The sequence below is a fragment of the Styela clava genome, chromosome 1 (assembly GCF_964204865.1).
Source record: "Styela clava chromosome 1, kaStyClav1.hap1.2, whole genome shotgun sequence".
Taxonomy (NCBI): domain Eukaryota; kingdom Metazoa; phylum Chordata; class Ascidiacea; order Stolidobranchia; family Styelidae; genus Styela; species Styela clava.
This window is the reverse complement of record NC_135250.1, coordinates 21917522-21931411: the sequence shown is the minus strand read 5'-3', so window position 1 is coordinate 21931411 and position 13890 is coordinate 21917522. Positions and strand designations below refer to the sequence as shown.

The following is a 13890-nucleotide window of genomic DNA, read 5'->3' as shown; positions in this document are numbered from 1 at the left end:
GGCAGTTATGAACACGATCGATTAGCGCAAGTTGTTGAGTCAAAAATGAATTCACGGCGAATGTTGTCTGCGTAGTCTCTGCTATGTTTCCCCGTCAAATACGCGTCAATTTACGAACCCAGAAGAGTTACAGAGAAAAAGTTAACACTTCACTTCAGTGTTTATCTAGCTGCGACTCATTTTACGACACTACTTAGAGATTTGAAATTTACATCACATGCAGATAATAAGTCCCTCATCATAAATTGCAAATTTTATGCTTGACTGACCACGCTTTCACGCTCCAGTGAGCAAAACGCGTCTTCAGTTTTTTTTACGCGGGAAGCCTGTTAAAGCTGCACGCAGCTCTAGTTATTATTTATTTTTATTATTTTTTTTCAAATTGGTCCTACAAACTTGAAATTCACCTCAAATGTGCAGAAGTTCTCAGCTAGCAATAAAATGCAAATTTTATGCATGACTGACCACGCTTTCACGCTCCAGTGAGCAAAACGCGTTTTCAGTTTTTTTGCGATTTCTCAAAATTGATACATGGTATTGGGTTGAAATTCATAACAATGATTAATGGACGTGTTCCAGATACAATATGTTAAGGATACGCATGAGTGACCTCGGAGATACGCTCCAGTGAGCAATATAGGATTTTACATTTTCATCTTCTTCTCGAGAACGACACTACTTACAGACTTGAAATTTACATCACATGCAGATAATAAGTCCCCCATCGTAAATTGCAAATTTTATGCATGAATGACCACGTTTTCACGCTCCAGTGAGCAAAACGCGTCTTCAGTTTTTTTGCGATTTCTCAAAATTGATACATGCTATTGGGTTGAAATTCATAACAATGATTAATGGACATGTTCCGGATACGATATGTCAAGGATACGCATGAGTGACCTTGGCGATACGCTCCAGTGAGCAATATAGGATTTTACATTTTCATCTTCTCCTCGAGAACGACACTACTTAGAGACTTGAAATTTACATCACATGCAGATAATAAGTCCCCCATCATAAATTGCAAATTTTATGCATGACTGACCACGCTTTCACGCTCCAGTGAGCAAAACGCGTCTTCAGTTTTTTTTACGCGGGAAGCCTGTTAAAGCTGCACGCAGCTCTAGTTATTGTTGATATCGAGTATCTGCCTCTCGCTACCTTTACAGGCTAAAATAATATGATACCTGAACACGTAAGCGGAAACAACTTCAATTGTCTTGGTTTGACAAGACTATAACGATTTCCAGAATATATATATATTCTTTGTAACTCATTTACGTCTCATTATACTAACTGCGAATACAGGGCTTTGTCGTTATTATGCAAATAGAAGTCCTGCACAAGTAAAGCTCAAAACTACACCACGAACAACAGAAGCTCACAAGATTTGTTTCAGAAGTTTCTTATAGATGCAAACATTGAATAAATATCTGTGACCCACTCTCTTTCGTTCCGCGATAAAAATATAATTTTTTGACCCATTCATTGAAAAAGGTTCGTCATCCCTGGTCTATCTATATATAATACACACGACATCTCAGCAATGAATGATTTATTTGGAAAATGTTTCATATGACAACAAGTGGAAGTTTGGTTGTGGCACAACGTTAGTACCACGACACAAAAGTCTAAAAAATCGTGGAAGTATTCATTTATTAAAATTTTAATGGGCGAAATATCCAATTCGAAAGCTATAGCTGGAAAATGGACACAGAAAGATAAACCACAAATATAGCGCGTCGATTATATTGATGTGTTACATTCAGATCGTGTTTTAATGTAGAAAAATGAAACAAGTAAAGCGATATGTAAATAATAGCACAAGGAAAATTTGGGAATAAGAATGATAATATAGACCCAATCGTCCAAAACCTACTATTACGTTCTCGGCCCGGCACTCGTTCTTGTCATGATACCAATAATACCAAGAAGACATTAGATAAATGTCATAGTCTCAGTGTCCAGAACCATGCAATTTTGAAAAATTATATAAAGTAATATGCACATATTTACAGAAAAAATGAATGGGCGTTTTGGTGTAGTGCCCTGGCTCATGAAAATTTAGGGTGTAAATCGTCAAATTTTAACACGATAGAATTCCTTGCGTACAGCTGTCACGTTTTTGTTATCCAATATTTTTTTCCTATTTGAAGCCGAAAATGTTTCCAATATCTGTAAGCATACCTTCATTTATAAGATGCAATGCCCAAAGCTTACTCAAAAAGCATACCAAAAAAACATAACACTTTAAAAAGAAAATTGAAAGAAAGTAAATAAAGAAAGGCAGATAGATATAAGGATAAACAGAGAACGGTGTAAAGACAAGAAAGTGTTAAAACACTTCAGGAAACGTTCGGATAATTACTGTTAATTTTACAAATGATTTTACTACGTTTTTTGCTTAAAAATGGAAATACTATTGTTAAAAAATTAGTTAAAAAGGGAAAAAAAAACTATGGCACCATAAATCTGACGGTTATACATGCTATTTATCATAATATTTTATCGTGTCAAGTTTTTGCTTCAGATAAATAGTAATTCACGAACAGAGAATATCATAACCTAATCTATATCAATTTTTACAACCGTGTGCCTAACGATAATTTTTTTACGAAATGAAAAAATTAAAATAAAAAGTTAATGAAGTAGTTTTTCGGAAAACTAATATTGACTCAAATAAATGCAACGACTTCCACTAAAAAGCGGCGATAAGTTGCCGATTTTTCACAATTCATGGTAAAATACTTGTCTCATTGGAAGTTACATAGCTGAGAAATTGATTTCAATTAGCTGCACAAGTTACCTATAAAATTTTGTGTACTGTGGAGTAGTACTCTCTCCTCTAAGTCTCAAATATTAATATTTATCGAAATACAAAATAACTTTATTTCATTCATTTATAAGTCCAGGTATGTGCACTGTTTTCTATGCAGAGGACGATAAACGTTGAAGAGCAACTGAATACTCGTGGTTTCAATAAACCGGCTATTGGGTGAGATTTGGTTGGAAGTGGAGACGCATGTCCTGTTACGGCAAGATTGAATGTTCGCCAATCTGCGCAATTGTGCATTCGGCTCACTTTGCCAAGTGAGTCGGATCCATGCCACACAGCTTTGACGGGCCTGAGAAGATATGATAAATTATTTGAAACCAAGCTTTGGTAAAAATATCATAGTAAATGGAACAATAAAAAGTTTAAGTTTTACCATCTTGGATCTGTTATAACATCCTTTCCATTGAACGAATAAATTTTAGCGCCTTCTGGAAGCTGTCCTTCGGTTCGGAATAGCTCACTCCACGAAGAGAACAATACTTCTTCCTAAATACATAAATTTATTGCATTTTAATATGTTTCTAATTCAATGTACTAAAGCACATTAAATATTGCAATGACCCGCTATTGTCGTCAACTGTTTGAAATTTGTGGTCATTTCTACTGGCATTATTTTTAAAACAGATTCGAAGCTGGTGGGTTCTGAAATGAAAATTTTTCTAATAGAAATTAGTTTATACATACCGCCATGTTGACAATTGGTAAATGTTGCATGTTTCTGTTATGTACGATGGAGCGAACATGTTGATTTTTAGTTGACAGGAAAGCTCTGAAATGAAAAACCCCATGAATATGAATAATGTGGAAACAATTTTATTAATGTTCTATTTGTTTTGAATGTAATATTTCGTAAGACTTTTCGGCTTAAGTAATTTTTATGCTGGAAAGTCTTCTTAAAAATTCCTGCATGTTTCCCCAGAAATTTTTACTTGAAATATTCCGAGTTTCATGTGAACTGCTACCTACTGACTGAAGCTTTTAACTTATCAATAACTGGTCGTTTGCAACTGTTTAGTATTAGTAATATTAGGGAGTTTGTGGCTCACAGATAAACAAAAACATGACGGATCAATTTGCTATAAGCGGGTTAGTAGTTTGCCACCCGAAATTCATAAGTCTATAAAGCCTTCGCATCCTATACCAAAAAAATTATATTTCGTACCTGTATGTGCCTCTTAGACCTACTGCCCTGGCCTGTTTGTAGCACAAGTTGTCGGCACCGGCAATACCGTGTGTATTACCACGCAGAGGATAATTGAGAGCAACAAGATGAAGCCTATTGGATGTAGGTGGTTTTCGTGTTGATATAGTAGTGGCAATTGGTGCTTGAGTAGCTGTTGTTGTTCTTGTAGTCGTGACTGGAGAAATTGTACGTCGCGTGGTGGTATCACGTGTTGTACTTTGTGTGGTGCTTTCAACAGTTCCTCTGTCCTGTATTGTTTAATATAAAAATCTTTATGGGAATGTCCTGAGTTGAGAAGATGTTTTTTATTTTTGTACTGTAGTCTATGCGAAAATTCCAGTAATGGAATATTAAAGTAACGAGACATATTACTGTAAAATCAATGAGTTTTAAAATCCGAGGAAACAGAAGTTTTATCAGGAGTGTTGGATATGAGTCCCTAAATTCCGAGCCGCTACTCGAGTCAAGTCTCACTCAGTTGAAGAGGAGTCTTAGTCATTCCACCTAGATGACTCCAGTCATTTATAGTCTTGGATAAATGTGACTCGATTCGAGTCAATAACTTGAGACATCTCAAAACTCTCCTCAGTAGTAATATTGTCACGAAAATGCTTCTCATTATTTTCAATATGGCGTCCAATTATGACGAAGACACATAAACCAAGTACCAATTGATGATTAAAACAACATGAAACATTTTCCAAATCTGTAGTAGAGAAATATAAATCTTACTATGAGAGGGTAACCCATGTTCACTGGACGCCATCCACTTGAAGTTCTGACATATAGAGTCTGTCGCGACGACTCAAAGGCCATATCACCGTCGGTAGACGACTATAGAAAGAAGGATATTGTATTATATTGAGCCCAAAATGAACAAAAATGAAACATAGTTAGACTTACATCATATGCATAAAGCAACTCGTTCTCTGATCTGTAAACTCTTGGTCCTGTGAACACATTTTGATAACTTGAATAATTTTGGTAAAATTACCAATAATAATGCAATAATCTTCGGTGGGTTATTGTAAGCTCATATCTGACTGTAACGCTAACTCGACCAGGTGCCGTCATATTCCGTAAAAGGTTCAAAGAGGTATCATAACATTTAAAAAATCTATTTTATTTATTATATTTGTACAGAAAATCAAAAAGCGTCTTTAGCAGCTTGCATTGCTTTTGATTTTATAAAGGATTCGTAGTTGAAGTCGGAGTCAAAATTCGGGAGTACTATCGGAAATGTCAAAATTGATGACAAAAAGTTTTACCTGATCCAACTCCGTTCTGTCCATCTCTTCCTGGTGTACCAGGATAACCACGACCAGGAACTCCCTGTTCTCCTGCAGGTCCAGGCGGTCCCTAAAACAAGAAACGCGGTTTTAAAATAAGGAGGCAGACAATGTTCCCTCTAATTTTTTTGTAGTATGTGTGCGCAGAAATTTTGGTGTGTACGCACTTTTTTGGAAATGACTAATATTTGTTCAAAAACCAATGAAGAAATTTTGGCGTTCTAACCGGGTAATAAGTGGGCCAACAACAAACTTTCTCAACCTGCAAACCGAGCACATTGTTACATTACATTGAAATACGTCTGTGCGCAGTAAATCTATGCGTGTGCGCAGCCTCTGAAAGCTGTGTGCGCGCGTACACGCGCACACCTTAGAGGGAACACTGGAGGCAGATACCACTCTTATTGCTCTCTTGTTTAATTTCATACGTAAATTTCAAATTTCGCAGATATAATTTAGAATTCAAATTTATAAGAGTATTTAGTTGTATTAAGATAGAGTATGTATACTGAGCATAGAAATACTATATTCAATCAAATGCCAATAAGCAGTACGTACTCTTGCACCGGGTCGTCCAGTCATTCCAGGAGGTCCTTGAGGCCCTTCTGGGCCAGGAACGCTCACACCACCGGCTAATGGACGTCCAGGACCCTGAAAAAAACACTTTACTTAAGTCTTTAAGAAAACAAATTTATATTTTTCTTGCATACTGAACACACGACCCTCTGTTCTTGATAATAATCTTACATCCTAATGAATATTATTTGTCTACTTAACTAGAAAAAAAAAAGAAACGACACACAGAGGTCAATCTACCACTCGAATAATTGATCACTACAATAATTTGTCTTTACAATATATTGAAGATAAATGCTCTTGCATATTTGATAAATGTTGATTTGGGCTTAAATTACAAACTTAAAAAAATTCAGAATAAATTCATTATACATACCGGTGGACCTGGAGGACCCTAGATAAAGAAAAAGAAGGAATATTAATACTAGCGTTGGCACCCACTTTGCATATGATAACATTATCAAAATTATAATCAGAATGTAAGACAACATTTAAACCAATCGTATTACTTGGTAAGCATGGTTGAATTTTTTCTTGAAAACGATGCTGTTTTATTATCAATTAAAAAGTAGAATACTCAACATACCGGTGGACCTGCGGCTCCAGGCTTTCCAACACTTCCTTCGCGACCCTGTGATGATAAATACGCAATTTCAATAAAATAAACTAAGAAAACAAAATGTTGAAAGGACTGTATCAGACATCGTAAAATTTTTGCACAAAAACAACAACATTGAGAACAATATTTAGTGTACTGGCCTAACTATTCATATTTGTATTTCTCGTGCAAAGTGTAAGTTTGACTTATTTAAATAAATTATTTTTATTGAGCTGCTAAGTATTGCAGTTACTGTGTATTACAGGGTGTAACTCACCCTGTGTCCTGGCATTCCCATGTCTCCCTTTGGTCCAGCAAGACCCTGAAAACAAAAATAAATTGATCATCTCCCTCCAAATAAAATAAAAATAAAATACATAAGAAATACATTTATGAAAACATACCGGAAGCCCTCTCGGTCCAGCTGGCCCTTCCTTAAGTGTTACTCCAGATGGTGAAATTACTTCTACCTCACCAGGTTCTCCTTTTGCTCCCTGTAAAAATTTAGTTTTAAAAAATTACCTAAAATGAATTGCAATGTTCACGTTACTTGTACTGAAACTCGGGTTACATGATAAGGAGTATCTGGTTATAAATTTTGATAGAATTAATTGTACATGTTTTTTTAAATTTACCTTTTCTCCATGACCGTTATTGAGTTCTCCGTTGGGCATGAGCATTGCACCGGGTGGTCCAGGCGGCCCAGGCAAACCCTGAAAAAATTGTGATGTGAAGATTTAATGAACGGAATATTTATGCTCGTTTACATTTAAAAAAGAGCATGCAATCAAGAAAATGTATTTTTAAATCTATGAATTTCTTACCGTCATTCCTTTAGGACCCTGAAATTATATAAAAAAAAAAGTTTGTTAAACCACATAAAAAAAAACAATCATTGGAGCTAAAAGGCTTTCGTGAAACTTCCAAACGAAAGAAATTAAAAAATAAAACGAGAGAATAACATTTACCATAGGAGAGAACCGAATACATACTAGGGACAATATGCCTAGTATACACATAGGGCCAAAATATCGCATCTTGTATGAGATGAATCAGTTTATACGAAAAGCAATGATTAATTTGACTTACAGTCTCTCCATCAACTCCATCTCTGCCGTTTTGTCCAGGTGTACCAGGCATTCCAACAGCTCCAGTATCGCCCGTCATACCCTGTTACAATGCAAAGTAGACATAAACGTTATTTCTCATTCATAAAAATGGTGCAAAAGAATCAACGGGTTTTAAATCAATAGTATGTCAAATCAGTTCAATTATTTTTTTTATATACCTTCTCTCCTGCGAGTCCTGCTGGTCCTTGGCGTCCCGGAAGTCCAGGTTCTCCTGCGTCTCCTTTCGGACCTGCCACACCAGGGGTGCCATCCCTTCCCTGCATTGGAATAAATATGACGAAATTAGCTTATGAAGATTTACTTTCATACAAAACAATCAAGAATGAAAGGACTTACGTCAAGTCCGTCTTTACCGTGTTCTCCGTTTACACCAGAAACTCCAGGTGGTCCCTGAAATACAAAATTGAAAAATAAACTAAAACAACTACCTATTAGAAGAAAAGAATGCGATAAAGAGCATATGGAGTTCATATATAAATACGACACTCCTATCAACTGAAATGGAAGTTTCCATGAATTACCAATTTAACTTTAATTTCTGTCATTACGTACCTGCTCGCCAGATGAACCCGGTAATCCAGCCAGTCCGGGCTCTCCAGGCGGTCCTTGGGGGCCAGGAAGTCCCACCTCCTCACCACAACCGGAATCTCCAGACCCTCCATCGACATCTTCGTCATCTAAAATACATAATTTGATCAGTTTTGATAGGACATGCTGAACGGAAAAAGTACAATCATTCCAGTAATAGTAATAAATGTAATGGTAATGAAAAACTTCAAGTGATCAAAATTTTACCGTGATGTGGCGATAAATATAATTGCAAATTTACCAGTTGGCATATCTCCTCTTCTTGAAACTGATCGGGCAGGGCAGACACCAGGAGGACCTGGGGGTCCTGCAATACCCTGGTTACCGTCATTGCCGGGTTCTCCCTGGAAATAATTAAAAAAGAATAAACAATCGTTTATAATGAATAAATTTTTAATATATTCTTATGCGCTAATATGATTTAATTTTCCAAACTGTGATAAGTAATTATTTATTTTAGTTCATTTACTTTGATGGTGCCCTTATTTCAACCCAGGCTGATTGTAATAAATATTTTGTATTGATTTCCCACGTTGAAGAAATAACGGTCAGTATTGTTTACTTCATTACAGAGCTACCAGTGTCAATAAATAACCAGTCATCTTACCTTTTGTCCGACTGGGCCAGGTGCTCCGGCGGTGCCATCTTCTCCCTGAATTATTGTTAGAGAATAACAGTAACATACTATTTCATTACTTTAATGTGGACAATTGAATATAAATGCAATTACGCAATCTTCTACACAAGAAACTAGTGTTCACTTACAAATAGTACATCTCGTTCACCAGAAAGTGCACCCTTGCGTCTCATGCGCGGAAACGGATCGGGCATCGAAGCAAGACCTTTCCTTTCAAAAAGCTGAAAAGAGAGGAAGAGAAAAAAGAAAAGGAAGGGAAAGAGAGAATGATTGAATGTGATGTGAAAAAGGTGAGGAAAAGAAGCAGCTTGATCAGTCACATGACAGGTTTAAACGAATAAAACGATTTTATTGAGTGATTTTGACAGGCAGGTTGGCAGAAACCGAATCTAAAAATCTTGCAAAGCCGCCATTTTACTTTTAAAGCTGCCTTGTTTTATTTTTAAAAAAATGTGAAGTTGGTGTAGGAGGTGATGTTAGGTGAAATGCCAAGATAGTAAAGAAGTCTTACTGAATCAGAAATAGGTTCGTAACTGGGCAACGCCGCTCTGACGTCATCAAGATCCGATCCCCAGACGTGTCCCGGACCATGAAATTTAGGATTTAAAGCATGATGTTTTTGAAAACGAGCGATATCGTTTTGAAGATAGGCCTTTTGTAGGTCGTGTAGTACCGACGTCAAATTTGCTACAGAATCTAAGTATTTTTCAAAATTGAAGTTCGTGGTTTCTCGATCTGTGGAATCGATCAAATTATCGTTTCCAGGATATTCGATGCCACGAATAAAATTGAGAAAAGATTCAGGAGAGAACTTGAGAAAAAAAGAGAGAATTTGTTAATTTAACAAACAAAAGAGAAGGGGGAGAGAACATTGAATAAATGGAAAAAGAATAGAATAGTAGAATGAAAACCAGTTGTCAGTCAGATCTTTATATCATTTCTAATAAGAAATGCTAACGCAAAATTATCATTATTCAAAAAAAAAATTATAAACTTCAAAAAAGAACAAAATGATAACCACTTACATCTTTTCCAGGTGGACCCTCTTTGCCTTGGGGCCCGGGTGGACCGGCTAGTCCTGGTTCTCCCTATAATATGGACAAAAATATACATTGTGTGTTGATTATACCATATATACAAGAAAATAATGGCAGTAATTCAGTGCAAATGTGATATTCTTGGAGTACTAGGAGTACATGTAGAGTCGTAGACAATTATTCCTGTTTACTACATATATAAACTAACAAATATTCTACTGCGAAGCAATTGGTCGAATATTTGAACAATAAGCCGTTTTCAAAACAGCGTAGAACTTAGATCAGTCTACACAATGACAGAAGAATTCTTACGTTTAATCCAGAAGCCCCAGTCGGTCCAATTGAGCCCACACCAGCTGGACCAGGGGGTCCCTGAGGGCCTGGCGGTCCTGGAATTCCTTTAATTGGTCCAAATCCAGAAATTTCCAAGTCGTCCAAATCGAACTGGAAATACAAGTCAAAAATGATTAATTTTAATTTTGAAAAATTGTCAAATAATACTAATATCTTAAACTTGGGCAAAAAATGTTTCGTAGTTGAAATATATCTAGGTAAATATTATGAATCCGGAGTAGTGAAATTCTATATCTTTCTTCCAATTTGAATGAGTGTATAAGTATACAAATCTGATTAATATCTTATATTCTGGTCATAATTGCTTAAAAAAAACTTATTTTTAGTTCAAATCCATTTCTGTATTCATAGAGAAATTAGAAAAATATTTCACCTCTCCTGGAGGGCCTGGTAGACCCCTTGGTCCCGGCAGTCCAATGCCGTCTTCGCCGTCCTCGCCCTGTAGTAAGAACAGACACAAGCACAGTTAAATAAAGGATAATTGGTAACAATAAATTTAAAAATACCAATCACGACTTACCTCCTCACCGGGAATACCTTGTGGACCAGGTGGACCCATTAGACCTGGTTCTCCTGTCATACCTTTCTCGCCTTGTGGTCCCTGTGAAAATCGAAATATTTTAGGTCTTAACAAGAAAGAACCATTGGAATTTCAATGAAAAACTAATTGCAGATATCTCTACATGATTATGCACTGGTTGATTCAATGGTAAATTATAAAATTAGCTTGTTTATATTATCAAGTAAATACAATTTGAGTTACATTGCCGTTATTCTTACCACGATAGATTCTCCAGCTTCTCCAGTCATTCCTTTTTCGCCTTGAGGTCCCGGTGGTCCGACAATCGATTCTCCTGGATCACCTTTAGGTCCTACATCACCCTGAAACAGCAAAGGTTGTGTGACCATTATTAAATTATCAAAAATGAACCTGGAGTTCATTCTAGGCGGAATGCCTAACATGAATTAGATATATTACATACCTTCGGACCAGCTTCCCCTTCAGGTCCCATTAAGCCAATCTCTCCGTCTTCACCAGGAAGGCCATGAGCTCCATCAACGCCCGGTTCACCATCTTTTCCATCTATGCCAGGACGACCGTCTATTCCAGCTATGCCTTGTTCTCCTCGTTCGCCTGTAGAGTAAAACGTATCAATTTGAAGTCGCGAACACCAGATTTTTCATCTCATAAAATGCAATCCAGTGGATTGAATTGTCAGATATGCGACGACACTAGAGAACGCCTTAGCCGCGTATCTTAGAGACCGCAATAAATGGGTTATTGGAGGTAATTAATCGATTAAATGACGACCTATTTTCGGGTCCAACTAGGGTTTTTGTAGGAAACTAAAAAAAAGTAGGAATGTATATTTATTTACCTTTCATACCCATTAGAGATATTCCTCTCTCTCCTTTTTCTCCTGAATGAACAAATCAAATTTTTAGTCATCTCAGATTTTTACGACACCAAATAGAATGAATGCAAATAAATTCGCGATCACTAATAAATAAATTTCCAAATTTAGCACCTTATTTCTAATCTTAACGGAAATGCCAATCTTGCGCAACGAATTATAACAACCAACCCTGATATATTCCAGGCAAATTATTGAAGCAAATTCGGCATTGAAATACGACCCTACAGGAAAATTTCCTCAAAATCTGGGCCGATGATTATGTATTATGTTAAGCGCTAAACACACGCGACAGCCAGCACAGACAGGGAAGACACACGTTTTGCGTTTAATAAAATCCAGACAATTAAAAATTCGAAATATGCCCGATAAGAAAATCTCATTCAAACCGAGTTTAGTGAATTTTATAACAAAATTTGTAAGCGATAATGATTCAAAACAAAAATTTAATATGTTTACCTTTGTGACCTTGAGGTCCTCTTACCACAGTAACACTCTGTAAGATAAGAAGAAAATTTCATATTTTTGTATTTAATCATAACATAAGACGAGTAATTCGAATCAACAATATTGAATAACGATAAAAACGAGAATATCGGTCAGGGACCCCCCAAAACAGCGCTCCTACTCCATACTGACACCTTGTGTCCCATCACTAATTAATTAATAACTCGCTAATTATACGACATAATTCATCCCAAATCAATAGGTTTCTGGTCCGACATATGATGAATGTACATGCGAAATCTGGAGCAGATTCAATCTCGCTTTCGTGAGATATCGCGTGCATCTAACAGACAAACAGACAAATACCTATAAACATACTTACCGATTAAAATCGATAAGTAAAAACGTGGGGTCTAGGGTGTCTTAAAAATAGAGTATCCCACTTGCGCTATTTGTATGAATTTTATTTTAAGTGAAAACGCTGTAACCCGCTCAGAACATAGCATGAATCAAACTTCATATGCTCAATTTGACCATTTGCCCCGTTTAAATCTACCATAAATAAGAACAATGGCAGAAGTAGGACGAGCGTACCAAGTTTGGGATGAGTGCGACATTTGTAACAAAGTGGGACACAACATTTTCCAGACACCGCTATCTGTTAAGTATTACAGTACAATTACAAAATGGTACAATTTTATATAATCATATTCGTAATCAGAAAGAATTCTAAGCGAGTAGTTTTTCTAGTTGTAGAACCAACCATGCTGGAATTGTATCAAATTTTATATTATGGATATAGGTGGGATTTAGTAATAACAAAAGTATTTTTACAAACTTACATCATCAGGAGAAACCTCTTCTCCTTCCTCTTCCGTTGGCACCTATAAAATTTAAAAGAAATTTTAGTTTATATTAAAATTTATTCCACTATTCCATTTGCTCGCGTAAAATACTATATGTTATATTTACAGTAGACTTAATCATTATTTCAGCTCATATATTATAAGTAGGGATAAGAAATTAATGTACTTTTTAATCATTGATATGTAAACAAATTTCGCCAAATTTTCACTCCTAACTTGCTTAAGGTTAAAGTAATTGCCAGCTAATTTGAACTGTTAATTTATTAATCAACTCGGAGGCATTCCACTCAAATAAGGTCGGTAAAACACCTATCTTTCCTCAAATTTTGGACTCGCGTAAAGGAATAGTTAATTTATCTGTATATCATGATAATATGATGATAAAAGTTCCTAGCGTAATCAAAATATTCCATGCGTTTAACCTAAAATATGGCGAATCGCCGATATATAGCAATGTACTACTAATAAGTAATTTGCATGCCTTCATATGCCAAAACTTATTTGCATTTAATATAAAAGAAGCAAGTAACTAGCATGTTGATCGAATACTGCAGTTGCTTTTATGTAATGTGCTTGGAGAGACGAATCATATCTCGGTATACAGCAGGGCTGTCCCATGGGGCCTCCTTTATTTCTAATTTATAACGATACCGTTTAAAGCAGTTCAAAGCCGCAATGAGCATGTAAGTATAAATTTCGACAGTGCCGAATATCTGGAATATAACTAGTGAACAGCTTTAGTCGTAAACTCAAACTTGTATTTATAAGTGAAAAATTGTGCAGATGGAGTACTGACACATAATAATTTGGTAAGCATTCAGGAATAATTTAATAGCCACCTTTATCTCAGAAAAATGTATTCAAATTTTTAAGATGTTATTTGTGGGAACTTATAAAGATACACCATAGCCTGCGAGTTACTCATACTTCAAAC

At 36.0% G+C, this 13890-nt stretch overlaps 1 protein-coding gene across 5 annotated transcripts in view; it reads right to left on the bottom strand.

The window, feature by feature from the left end:
* Window positions 1–1540: 1540 nt before the first annotated feature.
* Window positions 1541–13890, bottom strand: part of LOC120348668 (uncharacterized) — a 49838-nt gene continuing 37488 nt past the window's right edge. For all 5 annotated transcript variants that reach the window (XM_039418866.2, XM_039418869.2, XM_039418867.2 and 2 more), the window contains 29 exons: window positions 12933–12974; window positions 12103–12139; window positions 11608–11649; window positions 11212–11363; window positions 11009–11110; window positions 10749–10829; window positions 10602–10667; window positions 10187–10318; window positions 9863–9925; window positions 8808–8852; window positions 8442–8544; window positions 8165–8289; window positions 7949–8002; window positions 7771–7869; window positions 7572–7652; window positions 7307–7324; window positions 7118–7195; window positions 6887–6976; window positions 6760–6804; window positions 6471–6515; window positions 6261–6278; window positions 5867–5959; window positions 5288–5378; window positions 4923–4969; window positions 4752–4853; window positions 3999–4267; window positions 3521–3605; window positions 3210–3322; window positions 1541–3125 (listed from right to left, as the gene is read on the bottom strand). In XM_039418866.2, the coding sequence (XP_039274800.2) occupies window positions 2897–3125; window positions 3210–3322; window positions 3521–3605; window positions 3999–4267; window positions 4752–4853; window positions 4923–4969; window positions 5288–5378; window positions 5867–5959; window positions 6261–6278; window positions 6471–6515; window positions 6760–6804; window positions 6887–6976; window positions 7118–7195; window positions 7307–7324; window positions 7572–7652; window positions 7771–7869; window positions 7949–8002; window positions 8165–8289; window positions 8442–8544; window positions 8808–8852; window positions 9863–9925; window positions 10187–10318; window positions 10602–10667; window positions 10749–10829; window positions 11009–11110; window positions 11212–11363; window positions 11608–11649; window positions 12103–12139; window positions 12933–12974 (2547 nt within the window). In that variant the 3' untranslated portion in view covers window positions 1541–2896. The remainder of the gene's footprint in view (window positions 3126–3209; window positions 3323–3520; window positions 3606–3998; window positions 4268–4751; window positions 4854–4922; window positions 4970–5287; window positions 5379–5866; window positions 5960–6260; window positions 6279–6470; window positions 6516–6759; window positions 6805–6886; window positions 6977–7117; window positions 7196–7306; window positions 7325–7571; window positions 7653–7770; window positions 7870–7948; window positions 8003–8164; window positions 8290–8441; window positions 8545–8807; window positions 8853–9862; window positions 9926–10186; window positions 10319–10601; window positions 10668–10748; window positions 10830–11008; window positions 11111–11211; window positions 11364–11607; window positions 11650–12102; window positions 12140–12932; window positions 12975–13890) is intronic.